The sequence below is a fragment of the Protopterus annectens genome, chromosome 10.part0 (genome assembly GCF_019279795.1).
Source record: "Protopterus annectens isolate FY-2018-M chromosome 10.part0, PAN1.0, whole genome shotgun sequence".
NCBI lineage: Eukaryota > Metazoa > Chordata > Ceratodontiformes > Protopteridae > Protopterus > Protopterus annectens.
This window is the reverse complement of record NC_056744.1, coordinates 1,798,372,390-1,798,390,541: the sequence shown is the minus strand read 5'-3', so window position 1 is coordinate 1,798,390,541 and position 18,152 is coordinate 1,798,372,390. Positions and strand designations below refer to the sequence as shown.

General features: G+C 45.0%; 1 protein-coding gene across 1 annotated transcript in view; it reads right to left on the bottom strand.

Moving 5' to 3' along the window:
• LOC122814504 (Snf2 related CREBBP activator protein) overlaps positions 1–18,152 on the bottom strand; it is a 3,617,155-nt gene that overhangs the window by 1,557,015 nt on the left and 2,041,988 nt on the right. The window contains exon 15 of the mRNA XM_044087079.1: positions 7,192–7,361. Within this exon, the coding sequence (XP_043943014.1) occupies positions 7,192–7,361 (170 nt within the window). The remainder of the gene's footprint in view (positions 1–7,191; positions 7,362–18,152) is intronic.

Sequence of the window (18,152 nt, the reverse complement as noted above, 5' to 3'; positions counted from 1 at the left end):
GGCAGACAGCATATTCCCGTCCTTCTCGCTCTGGACTAACGTTTCGCGAATGGTTTTGCCAAACAGGGCAGAACCATCAAAGGGGGCATTCGCAAAGGTCGCTTTGAAGGGCTCTGCAAAGTCACAGTGGCAGAGCCAGGCCTGACGCCTCATGACGAGGCCCGCTCCACTAGCTCTAGCGGCTCCCTCAGTTGCGTGAGAAAGTAGCCGCATAGAAGTATTAGAAACTGATCTGAGAGTGGCCATACGGGTGGAGTACACGTGCTTGTCCTCCGCCGACATGGACTCTGGGGGAGATGCCGCATACTCTTTAATCAGGTCCCGCTGCATCCTGATGACATGTGCCATGTAGTTCAGCGCTCTCAAAGAGAAGGTTGCTGAACTAAAAGCTCGCTTCCCAATGCGATCCATCGAGCGGGACTCTTTGCTCGGAGGATGCATAGAGGGACTTTCCTGGGCTAATTCCCTCTTTGTGGCTGCGGCCATCACCACCGCATCTACCGGGGGGCCCTTGCTCCAATGAGTGCGGTCTGCCGGTGGGCTCAGGATTCGATCCAGACGCTTGGGGACAGGCTCAACGGTGTCCGGTTCCTTCCATGCTCTGGTGGAAATAAGGTCCACCAGAGGATCGGCAGGAGGGGACACCCAAGAGGTAGATGGGCCCGCCTCGAATGCCTCCAAGAACACAGACTCGTCTGAGGAGGCCTTGGGGGCAGACCACCCCCCCCCTGATTCTAAGCATCTCCATAATGTCTCCAAAGGAGACGTCCTCCAAGGGTGACCTTGGGGAGCCCTCCCCTTCATCCAAGTCTGTGTCTTCGGTAATGGACTCAGGGGAGTCCACGTGTCTCCTTTTACACTTACGCTTCCGAGGCACTTCCTCGGGGGGAGTGTCCAAGGAGTCCTCTTCAGCAGCCAGATGTTCCAAAGGAACTACTTGGGACATCAAGGCGGGCTGTCCCTGGGACCGGCTGATGGGAGCCTGGCCCAGCTGCAAGGGAGTGCGGGGTGGAGCCGCAGCAGGGACCGGGGGTCCGGTAGTCCTCAACAGTGCCCTTTCCACTACGTCGAAAGCCGAGGGAGAGCCGGCCTCTCTAAGCCCCGAGAGCCAACCCCCACTCGGATCCGACGCACGGATCGGAGCCGGAGCAGAGACAGTCGGATCCGACAGACCGGTGCGCTCCGACCTAGACGGAGCCGAAGACACACCAGCTCCCTCGGATCCGAGGCTAGGCCCTCGGCTCCGAGAGGTCGGGTCCGAAGTACCCGAAGCACTCAAGGGATGGATCGGATCAGAGGTGCGCTGACCAATCTGATCCGAACCACCCCCGGATCCAACTCTGCCCGGCTCAGACAGCTCCGAACCTGGGAGACGGGTCAGAGAAGGAGACAAGGGGGCGCAAAAATGGTGTCGAAGCCCCTCCCGGTTGGGGGGGGGGCTAAGAACAGTTGACACAAACACACCAAAACTACGCAAACCCGAGAAAAAAACTACTAAGGTAAAGAGAGGAAAGCCTAACGCACACACTCAAACTGAGTAAAGAGTAAAATTTAAAGATTTTTTAGTCAAAACTTATCTTCACAATTTAAACTGCCAGGAGCTCAAGGAGTCCGTTGCTACATGAAACGCGGCAAACGAAATCTGAGGTCAGTCAGGGCTTGGCAGGGGATTATGGGTAGAGGGAGGAGCTAGGAGCTCGGATCCTAAGCTTTTGAAATGCCGGCTCGGATCCGATACCCACAGGTTGCAGACAAATGAAGTCTGCCTACTTCAGATCAGATATTTCCTGCAAGATTCCCTTATGGGGATATGCAGATAAGCTTCTTTTAAGTCTACGGTGACCAGCCAGAGAGTCCTTGGCAAGCATAGGAAGCAGCTGCTGGGAGTGTAAGCATTTTGAACTTTAGTACCACCAGGAAAGTGTTGAGAATTGGCAGATCCAGAATAGGATGCTAAGAGTTCTCTTTTCTGGGCACCAGGAACAGTCTGGTGTAGAAACCCTGTCCCCTTTGCTCTGTTGGAACAGGGTGAATAGCACTGATACTGATAAGAGAAAGTACTTGCTTTTGGGCCTCTGCCCAATGGTTTGGAGGAAGGTTTGGCAATCCGCTTGGGGTTGTCAGTGAGTGGAAGTAGAATCTGTATCCCTGGGATACAATGTCTAAGACCCATCAGTCCTGGGTAATGAATTCCCAGCTTTTTGCATGTAGGGCAAGTTTTCCTCCTAGGGGTGCAAGTACTTGGGCAAGTCACTGTGAACTTTTTCTATAAGACAGTGGCTTTTCACTCCGTCTTTTGAGGTGGGAGCACTCCATTGTTTAGATCTGTGCATACCCTGAGACTGTAGTCTTTGTGGTTTGTCGGTCCTGGGTTTAGACCGAGAAGGCCTGGGAGGGACTGGAAAGGGCCAGTTTTTTGAAGGCCAATGCCTACTGAATCTAGGTGGCTGTACCAGTAAGAAATCTAACAGTTTGCATAGATTTAGCTTTTTCCTCCATCTTTTTAAGAACCTCTTCTGCTTTTGTGCCAAACAAACTTTCTTGGTTTAAAGGAGCATCTAGTAATTTTGCTTTGACATGGTCTGGCAAGATTTGTTCCTTCAGCGAAGCATGCCCTCTCAGAACAGACCCAGTGACAGCAGCCCTGCAAGATGCTTCTAAGGCATCAAAACCACACTGCAAAGTATGTTTACCAATTTGGTTTGCAGAATGCATTAATTCTTGTAAAGCTTTATTTTCTGCACAATCAGGAACCAACATTTTTTGTTTAATTAGTTCCACAATATGCTGCTGGCACTTCAACATGTGAAACTGGCAATTTAAAGCCCTGATGACAAGAGTTGCATAGGTATACACCTTCTTACCCTATCTGTCTAAATGCCTAGAATCATTGTCCGAAGGGGTAGGGTTTTTGGCTGTAGTAGCCTTAATACCTTTAGGTCCCTGGGAAATGGTCTCTGGATCTGCAGTAGGATTTTTAAAGAGAAATCTGAGTGTGTCAGGTACTCTGTAGTATCTGTCAGGCTTTGTAGGAGCTGGAGGTAACATATCAGGGGTAAGACTTGATTCCATGAAGACATCATCTACAATATCCAGGACAGGGGGTATAGCTAGAGGCCTGTGCTGAGGCAAATCTAAAAATTCCCAGAGTCTCTTTTTGGACTGAGGGTAGTCCTGGCATTCCCAGTGGAAATGCTCTCTTAGGGTATGCAACGTTTCACCTTAAGAAAAGTTCTCTGGAGGGGAGGCAGAGGGAATGGAATCCTCTGCATCTGAATCCTCATAGGTGGATAAAGGTATGCCCTGGTAATTAGATGGGTCATAGTCATCGGACTCATGGTCTGTAGAATCAGAAGGAAAATCAATTCTTTGTCTTTTAGAGGGGGAAAGCTGGCTTCCCCTAATTAAAGTAGTAAGGTTTTCAGCCATTCTAAACATTTGTTTCTGAGGCATTGGAACTTGAGAATGCATTTTGGTCGTCTGTTTCCTAGGCGTAGTGCAAACTCTGAGCCTGAGAAATTCAGTAGTTTTAGTCAAAAACAAAGTAGTTGATTTAATATGAACATCGGAAAGTCTGAATACACCCTAAGAAGCCGGTGCCTGCACAGCGCATCCGGACCCATCCAAGGTAGAGACATCTGCAGGTTCCATAGTCAAAGAAGCATATTGTGGCACAACAGTCTCCGAATGGGTCTCAGTAGAGGCCTGTGAATCTGTAGAAGCAGCTATCAGGGGCTGCGAAAGCGCCTCACTGAGTACCGGAGGACTGGCGACTAGCTTAACGGAAGCATCGTCGGCAGTTTTGGACCTATGCGGTCTGTTTTTATCCTTACTTTTTTTGGAAGATCAGTAGTCGGATGGCTTAAAGCCATTTCGGAATACAGAGAACGAGCGAAATAATTTAGCAACAAAGATAGCCTGATAACGAACAGTTCGGGCGTTGAGCAAGGCACAAAACCTACAGCGAGGAACGTTGTGGTCTGGGACTAAACAGGTGACGCAGTAAGAATGAAAATCTCTGAGGTATTTGCTTTCCACAGGCAAGACAATTGTTAACTTTTTCTGACCGGTTAGAGCAAGAAAAAAGGATCCCCAACAGGGTACTAAGCTTTAGAAGACTTCAGGATAATTCAATTCAGAAATGAAAACCAGGTAGCGGCCGTCCGGCACTCATGCAAATTGCTTCTGATTCGGGCTCCTCGGCAAGAAATACTGATGTAATGGGGTCAGCTGCCTGTGTTTAAAACGACAATACAAGTGATGGGCATTCAGAATCGCCAATTAGCTGAAACACCTGATGTTCATAAGGGTCATTTGCATATATCCCATGTGCCACTGATACAAGAGGTTTGGGAGGTCACTCTGTGGAAGTTCTAGCTTTGCTGGAGTTTTCTTTTTGTTTTTACAGAAAAGTTCCCTTGGAATTTAGGGCCAAGTGAGACCAATGTGCATTTAAGGTCTTAGTTCCTTGCCCTTTTCTTGCAGGGATTTGAATAGTTTAGCACAGGGTTTGTCAAATAAAGCAAAATTGTCCAGGAAGCATCCATATGTTTCACCTATATGCCATCAGGGAGGGGACTGAAGCCTTAACCAGGCAAATTTTCTTAGGGAATAGGAAGAAGCGGCAGCCTCTGAAGTGGCCTCTACTGCACTGTAGCTGCATTTAACTGAATGGCTGGTTAACAGGGGATGGAGCAATAAGAGAGGATGCCAAGGGTTTGATCTCGGAGTCAGGCATATCTGACACTAACTTGGAGATCTGTGACAAGCATTCCATATTGTACCTGGTCATATGGGTCTGGTAGTTCAGTGGTCTGAATGCTAAGGTGGCTGAGGTATAAATTTTCTTGCCCAGCCTCTCCAACTGTCTACTACCCTCATCTGAAGGGAGGAGGGAAGTGACCTGGAGGCCTTATCAAAGGCCACTGAAATCACAGAGGGGCCTTGAAAAAAGAATTGCAATCCTGGGGCATTTTGTAACACCTCTGTCATTTTCTGAGCCAGAGGTTGAGAGTCTGGGTGAGAAGACATGGATGCAAAAGCATCCAAAAAAGCTGGTATAACAAGAGGAATGGCAGAAGGACTAGAGGATTGTACTTGAAGAAGGTAATTATTGTTTTTGGACCTCGGACATTTGTGAACTGTCGCATTTAAAATGCTCTTGCACCTTAGAAATGGTCTCACAAAGGAAATTTCCTCCATAGGGGATTCTGTTCCATTTGAGCCTTCCTCAGGAGAAGCAAAGTCCAAGGGTGATGGGATTTGGGATGAGTAAGCCAGTGAATCACTGCTGTCCTCAGATGAGGAATCCTCCCCTAAAGTGGCCTGTGCCTTGGTTCTTTTCTGAGGGGAAGTAGGCCAGGCGAGGGGGGAAAACTGGCTGACTGACCTGAAGGACGCCACAGCATCATGTAGGCCTTTAAGAGGCTTTATGTGAAAATTCTGCCATTCTAAGAATCTGCAGGGAGAGAGGAATGCTTAGATTATTGTTTTCTCTTTGCTGGGGTATCCACCTATGCAAAGGAGAAGGGTCGGACATAGGCCTACATTCGACCAGGTCCAACTCAACATCCTCTCTCAGTACATTCTGGGTTATTCTTCTGGGGCCTTCAGACACAATGAGCCTAGATTTCCCCTGAACATCGAAGTCGATGTCTGTGAGGCCTCTCTAGATATACATATGACTGGTTCCAACGTGCCCTGTAATACACATTCGTCCCGTGGATCCAGATCTGTGACTAAGCGCATCTCCAAGCTCTCATGTGCTTTGGGAGAGACGTCCATAAGGAGAGGTGCAGCTTTAGGCCTAGGTTTTTTTGCCTTATGCTTAGTAGGCTTGGTTGTCAGGTCCGAGGAACTTTCCACTGTGCTTTTAGCTAAGAGCTTAAGGCGTTGGTTTTCCAAGTAGACAGAGAGGGATAACTGACTACGGAAGGCCTTGGGCATAAAGACTGACAAACTGAACAGTTTTTATGGTCATATTGGGGCCAGAGACAGAAAAGGCACTGGGAATATTCTTATGTGGAATTTGTCTTCCACAGTCGCACTTCCCTTACCTGGATGACATTAACCTCAATCAAAATAAAGCAGTAGCAAAAGACAAAAAGGATTCCCTAACAGGGAATTTATCTTTACAGAAGAAAACGATTCCAGCAGTAGAGTGATGTCTGGTTCTGTCAATCCAACTGGTGGCAAAGAAGTCCTGAGGATGGTGTGCGTGTATGTCTTTTATGCCCTAAGCCTGAAAGTAGCCTATGTCAGACATACTGCGCACCCTATGATAGTAAGAGACTGACGTACTGGCTAATGTCTGATCGCCTTGGCAGGCAACTCCCTCATGTAAAGAATACTGCAACAAATGAATAGAACGACATCTAAAGGAACCCTACAGGGAAGCCATCCGAATCTGTCCTGAAAATGATCCACCTTTTTTGATGTGTAAAAGATGGCAACAGTTAATTTGCTGTTGGTGTCACTGTTTTGCCTCATGGATTAGCAAACTTGCTGGCAATTTCCTAGCCACATCTGAATACAACTGACAACATTGTCAACTGAATGAATAAATCAATAAATAAGAAAGCAAACAAATAAGCAAATACTACACAATATTTAAGCATTTAAATAATTAATACACCAACTACACATCCAGTTCACAAATGAACTCAGATGATGGTGAAATGCATACTTTTCCAATAAGAATGCCTGTCCTGATTTAACTCAACTTATGAAGATGTGGATGCTGCAAATACTAAAAAATTACAACAAAATGATAACTGACGGTGGGAGAATTTCAAAAAAGCATTGACCAACTAAAATGACTGTCTCCATGAAGGTCATCAAATACTACTTTCACAAAATAAAAGCATTTTTGCTACTGTTTGTATTTATACACCACTGCCAATGCTACAAAAAAAATCTTCAACAGAGAAACAGCACATTGAAGTAATGTTTGATTTTTATCTGGGGAAACCACCAATTTGAGCTGAAGCTCCATTATGTAGAAGACTGATAAAATGCTTTATCCCTCTGGGTCACCCAGTCATTTTCAACCAAAATACAAGCAGCTTATAAAGAGGGAAATAAATTCCTCTTCTTACAGCTACTTACACACTCCGCAATTTGTTAAGGAAGTAACTGGGCTTGTTTAGGGACAATGACTTAGCCACAACCATTAAAGAAAATGACACTTGCCTATTAACTTTCATTTTCACTGGTTTAGGTCTTGGTGGTGGATCCATTGCTTCAGAGATCTCCTCAATCAGTTTACGCGAGACCTTCCTCTTAGGAAGGAATATTTCTGCTTCATAGCGAGAAACATGGTATTCAAGGTTAACAAGATTAAAGATGTTGAGGTCAACATGCTACAGGAAAAAAAATTACAAATGTCAGCTGCAGTCAGGATGCCCCATGTAAAGAACAGGTCAGCCAGAACATAAGCTCAATTAAAACAAGACTAAGACTTCTGAAAGACTTGTACACAAAAATAATTTTTCAACTGAAAATCTTATATAATTTCCACACACTAGCATGCAAACTTTTGTCAATACGATTTCTGTCTGGAAGTGAAATATCACTAACTGCAGTTTGCAAAATTGCAGCTTATAAAAACTCCACAGCTGTTCTGAATGGATGCCTAACACAGTAGTTTCAGATTAAACTACAGAAAAAGTATAGTGTTAACAACTTACCGTAACTAGTTTCATTGGCAAGTACTAGGCAATTGGTCTGCATACCATTTCAAGCCTAGCCAAAAACCCCATTCAAATTTCTCTTTAGTCTCAAGGAGGGCAAGACAACTTAGATTGGGAAAGAATTTGAAGCTGCCCATCAAATTAACTAGGCTTAGCTTGAATACGGCCAGGATGCTACTCTGCTTGACATGTAGTGGAAGTTTGTTCCAGAGGGGAGGAATATGTTGTGTCATTAATATATCATGCCAACATGCTTTAATCTGCTGATGAAAGCTTGGGTCCTTTAAAGTACCATTAGATCTGTGACGGAACAGGAGATCAAATAAGGCTGGATCTTCCATGGCACAAAAGCTAGAAAGACTTAGATCTCCATGGAGCGGTCTATAAGAGACCGATTACAGAGAATAGGCTGCCAGTCTCTACTGATAAGATTTTTAAGTTGTCTGATATGTTTAGATAACCACATGCCAAGGTGCTTTATATTCAATAATGGGGCTAAGATACGAGTTAAGTAAAAGGAAATTAAGACTTCTTTGGATCTAGTGGAGATGCTTTTAGAAATTAGATGGGCCAGAAAAGCTTAACTACTGTGGAGACAATGGTCAGGTGATAAGGAATTATTAACAAAAGTACCCAGATTCCTTACAACAGTGTCTGACTGGAGCAGTGAGTTTCCCATTTGGTAAGTGAAACTGTTCTGCTTACCAAATGAACCGTACTACATTTTGTTTTACATTTAATTTGAGATCATTGTTTTCATTAACATGGTGTATGCAGTGTTAGTCATCTGCAAACTTCATTCAAACGTAGTTAACCACAGGCCAGAAGTGTTGGCCTGAAGGTCTGGAAACGTGCCAAGCAGGAGAGGACCCAAAACTGAGCCCTACAGTACACCACTGGTAAAAGTTTTGTTTTCAGAAGTAGCACCTGCTACTCTAACTACATGGGTTCTGTCAAAGTTATCTATCGCACAATATAAGGATTCATACCCAGATTTGAAAGTCTATCAATAATGCTTGCATGGGGAATAGGGTTAAAGGCCTTGGCCGGGTGTACATAAGCTGATGCACAGCACAGCCACTATCCACTGCTTCAGTTACTTTTTCAAAGAAATTAATGATGGTAGAGTGTGTATTCACGGCAGCAGTCAACTCCAGGTAGATTCTCAAGTCTGGCCAGAGATACAAAGCACACTCCTTCTTGCCTATGTTGACCTTGTGTCTCCTACTCTCTGGACATCTCCATGTCTCAATATAAAGGAACTGTACAGTCAACCTTTTTTTTTTTTTTACCACAAACTAAAAACCATTCCGATTATGAGAAAACAGAATGCATGCCCAACAAGAAAAGGAATTCTATGACATAGCAAGCAGCACTGACAGGTCTCTCTCAAAATCAGACTACTGGGGTAGGGACAAGACCACCTGTAAGGAAAGGAGAGGAGTGTCCAAATTGGATCACCACTCAACTCACGAGTTCCCTATTTTTTTAAGAGTGGATGGGAATAGGACTGGACTGCAGCAGTGACTACACTCTAACATCTATAATAAAGGTTATATTAATAAACCTATTATACTATTATCCTTGACTAAGTCACTGCCACAGTTATAAATTAAGGAAAGAATCACAAAGCTTTCTGGCACCTACCCAGTGATGTTTAGAATTCCTGGGGAAAAGGACGGCAGTATGCCCTGGAGGACTGCTATGGCAAACCATGCTCTTGATGTTCGGTCTAGCCTGCAGTGCTTGGAAAAAGCATTGACTGAAAAATAGGTAGTAGCTGCCAATATGTCTTTTGTTAATATGCCTTTCAGAAAGGCTTTTATTTTAGTTGTGTCCCTGGTGTAATTTGTTGACAAGAAGACACTGGTAGAAGATAATGCAATGGGACAGTCCCTTGGAGAGGATGTGCTTGGAGAGTGAAAAAAAAAACAGAAAAGGGCTACACAAAGCTGATCAGTGCCTCTGTTGGCTTTTTTGAGCCCTACTATGAATAGTCTGTGCATATCTAAAGAATCAAAGATTCTTTCCTCTTTCTTCTGTGGACTGGATTAAAAAATGGGGAATCTGAATGGCCTGACTTACTTTTAGTATGGAAGAGCAGTAAGTGCTTAAATAACCCTATCTGTTCAGAAGACAAAGAAAGATTCATTATAATTGAGTGCCTGTAATTCTGAAATCTTCCTGGCTGAATTGACTGCAATGAGGAAATACTGTCCTTCCTTGATAAGCACCTTCAAGTGAGCAGACCCTGCTGGTGGTAGACTTAGTTTCTTCAAATTAAAATTCAGACTCAGGGCAGTATAAATGTCCTCTAAGGAGGTCTGAGATACATGACCCCCTTGAAAATGTGCTGTACTGTTCTTCTGGAAATGTACGATAGATCTATGGGTACAAAAGTCATTATAAGAAACAGGTGGATCTTTATGAAGGTACAGGTAAAGACTGTGTGAAATAAGTCTGTCAAGTACTGCAGGCCACTGGTATCTTGACTTTTCTAAGTCTTACGTCCCCCTACAATAGCACGCCATAGACAGAATCTTTGTCATTTTGCAGAACATGACTTCCTAATTCTTGGTCTCCTGGCCTACTGGCTCATATGCCTTCTGACAAAAGTTACCCAAAGGATAATCAAATCTTCCAGCCTGCCAAGTGAGGATCAAGAGCCCCATGTGTACTAGGCTGCCTGCCCCTTGAGTCAGGGTAATCAACTGCTTAGGGAGAACACCTGGAAGGTGCCCATGCTTCTTGACTCAGGGCAACCAACTACGTAAGAAGAAAGTACAGTTGTGTACACTTAACAAAAATATGGATGTTCGAGTGTATTCACTGTTGCAGTTCTATTGGGATTTCCTGCCGTGAAATCCCTCGGCTGGCCCAATTACCAGAGAAAAATCTTTCTGGCTCCCAGGCTGGAGAGCACCCTAACCAATGTCAGTACACTTGGGTAATAAAAGTACCAACCTATGCCATACCACCAGTATTTTCTTGCCCCCCCCCCCCGCCCCACTAAGAGAAACCCTACGACTGGAGATATCCAAAGGAGAATCTGACAGAGAAAATAACCAAGGAAGGGTTCCTTGGCTGAACAGCAGACACAGAAAGAAGCCTACATAGTGGGCTAAGGGGGTAGGAAGGAGGGAAGGGAGAATGCAACAGTGAATAAACTCAAACATCTACATTTATGCTAAGTGTACACAATTGTACTACATTCTTCGTTTTTCACTGCTGCACTCCTGACTGCTGGGAAGATTCACGAAGCTTTAGAGAGGGTGAATGGAGAGGATTCCCTGCAGGACTGCAGATGTAAAACCTGCTCTACACTTGGAAAAAGTTACCAGGTAGTAGTGCCTAATGAAGGTATGCGTAGAAGACTTGGTGGCTGCCTCCAAGATGTCTTTAGTGGGAACCCCTTTCAGGAAAGCTGGAGAAGTAGCTGTGGCCCTAGTAGTATGTGACCTAATCACATCAGGGGGCTTTCTGCCATGATGGCTGTAACAAAGAGATAGAGTGGGCAAAGATTTAGTCCTGTGTAGCATTCTATGTACATCCAAAGAGTGCAGTAATCTTTCACCTCTGTTCTGAGAGTTAGGAAAGAAGGTAGGCCTGATTCAGAGACACATTAGTAACCACCTTAGGCATGAAGGATGGATTAGTTCGGAGGGAGACCCTGTTTTTTATGGAAGTTAATGAAAGGCTCCACTGCCATTAGGGCCTGCAACTCTGAGACCCTCCTGGAAGAAGTGACAGCCAGTAGTATGGCTATGTTCCAGGTAAGAAATTTTAAGGTAGTAGAGGCTGCAGACCTGAAAAGAGGCAAAGTTAACTTTTCTAGGACAAAGTTGAGGTCCCAATGAGGGGTGAGTTTTCTCCTGGGGTGCCTAATGTGAATAACTCTCCTAAGAAAGTGTTTCGGCAAATGGTTAGAATAAATTGAAGGATGACTAGGGATGTGGGCAGAGATGTTGGAAGCATGTATCATGATGGAGGAATAAGGAGCCTTTCTCCACTAGGTTGACAAGGTACTTCAAAATGTCAGAAATGTTAAAATTTGGTTGAAGCTGGTGCTTTTGGCAACAAATAGAGAATCTATTCCATTTAAGATTTTCTTGTGCTAGGCCTTCTAAACTCTTAAAATAGCTTGTATCTGCTGACTCAAGTTGGAGATGCAGTAGAGTGTTGTGGAATAAACCAGGCTGAGAGTCTGAGTATCTGAAGGTTGGGGTGTACAATCCTCCCCTTGTTCTGGGTAAGGAGGTCTCCCTCCGTGGTAACAAGGGCTTTTGACTGGGGAGCTTCAGGAGGAGACTGAACCAGTGCTACCTAGGCCAGTCCGGTGCCATCAGGATAGCTTTTGGGCCCTCCTTGCCTGATCTTCAGAGGCACTAGAGGCTATTGGGGTAATGGTGGGAAGGCATAAATGAAGAGGTGTATCCAAGGGAAAGAGAATACACCTGTCGCTCCATGCAGATACCTGCCTTATCCTGGTGCAGACCTTTTTCAGATGAGTGTTGTCCTTGCTGGCATATATGTCCACCTGTGGGACCCCCCACTGCTTTGTTATGGATTGGAAAACTTCCCAATGGAGATGCCATTCGTGGGGGTCCATCAGATTTCTGCAGAGGTAGTCTGCTATGGTAGCCTTCACCCAGCAGGTACTGTACCATGAGGAGCAGGCCTAGAGATCGTTTCCTATATTTGCATGGCTAGACTGCACAAGGGGTAGGAATGCGTGCCTCCCTGCCTGTTAATGTACAACAAGACTGTGGTACTGTCAGTTTGTACTACTAGGACCCTTGGATCCCCATTTGTCCTTGAAAGCCAGTAAACCATTTTGTACTGCCATGAGTTCTTTCCAATTTATGTGTCTGTGTTGAGCAGGCCATAATCCTTGAGTTTGGAGGTTTAGGATAGGGGTCCCCCCATGCTGTCACCGAGGCATCTGTGGTGAGTATTTGGCCTGTGGAAAGAATCTGAAGGGTAGGCACTGATTTTTGTTGCAAGCCTGTACCCACCATGCAAACATGTGCTTGAGACAAGGTGTCAAGGGTATTTGGGCACCCAGGGATTGAGAGTTCTGGAACCACACGCTTTTCAGGTACCACTGCAGCTTCCTCATGTGCAGCCTGGTCAGGGGTACCATGAGAATACAGAATGCCATGTACCTCAGTGCTCTGAGAAATTCCCTGGCTGTGATGCTTTGATTTTCCTGCATCTGTAGGAAGTAACCTGTTAAAAAGGTGACCTTGTCTGGGGGCGGCCCTCTAAAGGGAGGAGTCCAGTAGAGCTCCCAGGAAGACTATCGGTTTGGATAGAACAGGCTAGATTTCTTGAGGTTTAGAGTGAACCCCGGAGAAGTCAGGAGATCATGTGAGAATTTCAGATCTTTGTTTATCTCTGCAATCTCTGCAGCTTGTATTAGGCAATCGTCCAGGTAAGGGTAAATCTGGACTACTGTGACTCTGCAGTAAGCAATGACCAGTGCCAAGTTTGGGGACCCAAGTTGACAGTAACCTCTCTTTTGACACTCACATTGCCAAAGTGGTTAGGAAGACCTTCTACATTGCCCACCTGATCATGAAGGGATTCACATCCAGATCAGGAGAGGTCATTGTACCCCTGTACTCTTCACTTATCAGACCAATGATTGAGTACAACGCCCCATTCGGAATGTACCTTACCAGACACCTGCAGCAGTTGGAAAGACCCCAAAAGTTCCTCACCAAAAGGATAAAGGGGCTCAAACATATGTCATACGATGCCCGACTGAAGAAACTCCAGCTCTTCAGTCGCATACCGTCTGCTCAGAGGTGATCTGTGCCTGACATACAAGGCCATGTCCAACCCGGAATTAATGGACATGCTCCACCTCAAAAAATCCAAATCCACCAGAGCCACGAGAGCAAGAGACTTAACCTCAACACGGATATAAATAGGACGTGCTGGAGGGACAATCACCCAGAGATTCCCTACACTATGGAACAGAATCCCAGTCCATGTGAGGCAGAGGCCCTGACTGACTCTGTTCAAGAGAAATCTTGATGAGTGGATGGGAGATCGTAGGTTTACCCCGGGAATCATCTCTGTATCACTGCTGGACAGAGGCACAGCAAACTAATGGGTATAGTATTCTCATCCTAAGGGGTGGTGAAAGCCACACACACTCTGGCTAGGCTTATAAATGCCCTAGGGCAGATAGCCTAGTATGAACCTATGAACCTATAAGTAGTTTGTGAAAACCTTTGGAGCAGTAGAAAACCCAAAGGGCAACACTGAAAACTGACAGTGACAGGAGCGTGCTCTTAGGCAAAGAAAGCTTTTTTGTGATTTCTGCATAGGAACATGTAAGTAAGCATCTGTTAGGTCTGTAGAGACCATGAAGGCCTGAGGAGTTATGGGGATTAATTTTTGAAGTGTCAACATTTTGAACTTTGGTATCCTGATGAATTGGTTTAAGCTGAACAGGTCCAGGATAGGGCGCAAAGATCCTTCTTTTCTTGGGACTAGGAATAACCTTGAGTAAAAGCCTCTCCCTTTTTGTTCCTCTAGAACTGGCTCCACCACTCCCTGAGAACACAGAATCTGTAACTGTTTGACAGCCTGAGTTTTTTGATTTGGGGGTACATCTGGGAAACCTGAGTAAACTAAAGGCTCTTTGAAAGTGAGTCTAACGATTTGCAATAATGTTTAGACCCTACTGATGTGAAGTAATGTAGGTCCACTTTTGGAGGAAGAGAGACAGTCTTCCTTCTAGTTTTGGGGTGGTGGTGGAAGGGTGGAGAAGAGGAAGAGTCTCATAATTGCGCTCTGGCTGGGGGCTGTGACCTACAACTCCCTTGCCTGGATGTTTCAGAGGTTTGTTGCCTTGATCTCTGTCACTGATGCCTTTCTCTGGAAGCTCTGTCCTTTTCGGGCCTTCTCTGTCAACTCCCAGGCTGGGTAGGAAAGGGCCAATGCTTTGCTGGAAAGTTCCTGCTGAACCTAGGTTGTTGTACTTGGAGAAAGACCTTACCTGTTTGCAGGGATTTTGCCTCGTTTTCCATCTTTTTGAGTACAGCTTCAGATTTTGGTCCAAAAAGTCTGTCTTTGTCAAGGGGAGCATCCATGTCGTTACCCTTTACATTATCAGGGAGAGACTGCGTGTCTCCTAATTAATGAACTAGTGATAGCTGCCCTGCAGGATATATCCATGGCATCATAGCTACAAAGCAGTGTGTGTCTGGCCACCTGGAAACTGGAGTGACAAGTCCAAAGGTTCCTTAGAAAGATTTTTAACATGTTTGAATTTTTTGTTTGAGTTGATCCACAACGGTCTGCTGATATTTGATCTTATGAAATTGACAGTTGAGGGCACCTCATAGACAGAGTAGCAGAGATGTACACCACCTTTTCAAACCTGTCCATGTGTAGGGGATTCTTGCGAGACACTGGCCCTAGACCCTTTAGGCCCTGGAGTAACAACTTCTGGATAAGCAGAAGGATCTTAAACAGATACTAATGGCTTCTTGCACCCTGTAAAATCTGTCCAGTTTCCCAGGGGCAGGGGGGAAGTGAGCCTTGATTCATGGAGGCATTCTGAAAAAAGTACAGTTGTGTACACTTACCATAAACGTAGATGTTAGAGTGTATTCACTGTTGCAGTCATTATATTTGGCTAATCTGCTGGCAGGTTGCCCTCAGCCGGCCTGAATTCCAAAGTCTTGGGTCCTGCGTCAGTTGCTGTCTTCTCTTCCATGACATCAGGTCGTCAGGGGTATAAAACATGCAGCAGACGCCATTTTCTTTAGTTTTTCATGCCCCCGATGTCAGGTGCTCCCAAAAAGGTAGCAATATTATATATACATGCATCAATATAAACTTTACCTTCACCTACAAGCAAATACACCACATAAGTTGTAGAAGATAGAGAAGGAAAGAAACTTTAGAATGACAGGGGGATGGCGGGAGGGTAACCTGGACTGCAACAGTGAATACACTGTAACATCTACATTTATGGTAAGTGTATGCAACTGTACTATGTTCTTCGTGTTTCACTGTTGCAGTCATTACATTTGGGTAGAATCCCAAAGCTATGGTTGGGAGGCTGGAGCTAAACAGCATTAGGTGCGGCTATAAGGCCCTGCAGCACTGCAGTGGCAAAGCCTGCCCTGGACTTAGAGTAAAGAGGCAAATGGTACTGCTTTGTAAAGGTGTGAACAGAACTCCAAGTAGCAGCCTCTAGAATGTCCTTGGTTGGTACTCCTCAAAGAAAGACTGCTGATGTAGCTGCAGCTCTGGTGGAATGAGACCTAATGACCTTAGGCACAGGTTTACCACGATGCAAGTAGCAGAAACGGATGCAGTGACTTATCCACTTTGAAATTGTCTGCTTTGAAACAGCCTTTCCTTCTGATCCTGCAGCATATGACACTAGTAATTGCTCAGTATTTCTTAGAGCTTTAGTCCTGCTCAAGTAGAATCTTAGCTGTGTACGTCCAAGGAATGCAGAATTCTCTCCCCTCTGTTTTTCGGATTTGGATAAAAATTTGGCAGATTAATTGTTTGGTTAAGAGCCACACTGGAAACCACCTTAGGCATAAAAGTAGGATTTTTCCTCAGAGCCACCCTGTCTGGGTAAAATATGATAAAAAGGCTCTACAGCCATGAGGGCCTGTAGCTCTGAAACTCTTTTTGCTGAAGTAACTGTTAGTAGCAGAACTGTCTTCCATAAGAACTTTATATCAGCGGTAGCAGGTGGTTGAAATGGAGGCAGGGTGAGCTTTTCCAAGACATAATTGAGGTCCCATGCAGGTAATGGTAATCTTTTAGGAGGCCTTACATTTTTGGCTCCTCTAAGATACTGCTTTATTAAAGGATGAGAAAAGATTGGTGGCTTTGCATTGTAATGAGCCGAAATGGCAGAGGCATGGATTTTGATCAATAAGATAGGCCTTTGTCAAGCATCTCAGTCAAGCATTGTAATATGTGAGGAATATGTGGTTCTGCTGTATCAGTTACTTGTGCTCGATTCCAAGCACAGAATCTCTTCCATTTGTCAGCTTAAGATTTTCTAGTACTGGGCCTTCTGGCTTCCAAAATGACATCCAAGAGAGCTTTACTGAGAGGTGTCACTTGTATGATTACATGATTAGCAATGCTGCCAGGTTTAGAGTCTGTAGTTGATTGTGCAGGATCTGATTGTTTTGCTGGGACAGTAGTTGTGGTCTATGAGGCAAGGACTAAGCTGGGTATTGAGTCAAGTTCCTTATGATTGGGTAGCAGTATTGGCGGGGTCAGTCCGGGGCAATTAATATCATCTTCGGCTTCTCTTGTCTGACTTTTAGGAGGACCTTTGGTAGAAGAGGCAGAGGAGGAAAGGCATAAACTGATGGGTTTTTCCAACTGAAGGATAGAGCGTCCACTTTCCATGCTTGTCTGTTACAAGTCCTAGTGCAGAATCTTTTCAATTGATAATTTTGAGGAGGCGCAAATAGATCCATGTCTGGGCTCCCACATTTGTCTGTTATCATGCTGAAGACTTGTGGATTTAGTTTCCACTCGTGAGGATCCATAAGGTTTTTGCATAAATCGTTTGCCAGAGCGTTTTGTTTTCCTGGCAGGAATTGAGCTTGAAGATGTATTTGTAAGGTCAAAGCTGTGTCCCACAGTGCCATGGCTATCTGCAAAGGGGGTACGAGTGTGTGCCCCCTTGCTTGTTTATATACCACATGACTGTGGTGTTGCTCGTCTTTATCAGTAGTTGCCCTGGATGAAGTAAGTCCTTGAAAGCTGTTAGGGCATTTTGAACAGCTAGCATCTCTTTCTGGTTGATATGTAGATGCATTTGTTTTGGTGCTCATTTGCCCTGAATGCATCTTCCTGCCATGTGGGCCCCCCAGGCATAATCTGATGAGTCTGTTAAGGTTTGGCTGGCAGGGGGTAGAGTGAAGGGCCGTCCCATGTTTTGGTGATAGGCCTTTGCCCACCATAGAAACTCCTGTTGCAGGCAGGGAAAGAGAGGAATCATTGTTTCCAGACTGTGTGAATGTTGACTCCATAAACTTTTTAGGTACCACTGAAGTTTCCTCATATGCAGTCTTGCATATGGAATTAGTAGGATGCAGGATGCCATGAAGCCCAGAGCCTGCAGAATTTGTCTTGCAGAAGATTGTTTTTGTTGCCATCAGTTTGAAGTAAGTAGTCAGTTGCCTTTGTCTGGCGTGAGGTAAGCCATCTGGGCAGTTGTATTCAAGCTTGCACCCAGGAATGTTATCTTTTGAGAGGGTACCAGTTGTGATTTCTTTTTGTTTGTGTACCCTAGGCATGTTAGAAGCCTTTTCACAAACGCCAGGTGTCGAAGAAGAGTGTCCTTGTTCTCTGCTTGAATGAGACAGTCATCCTAGTAAGGATATATTTGTATACTTCTTTGTCTGCAAAATGCAATTATTGGTGCCAGGCACTTTGTAAAGACCCTGGGCGCAG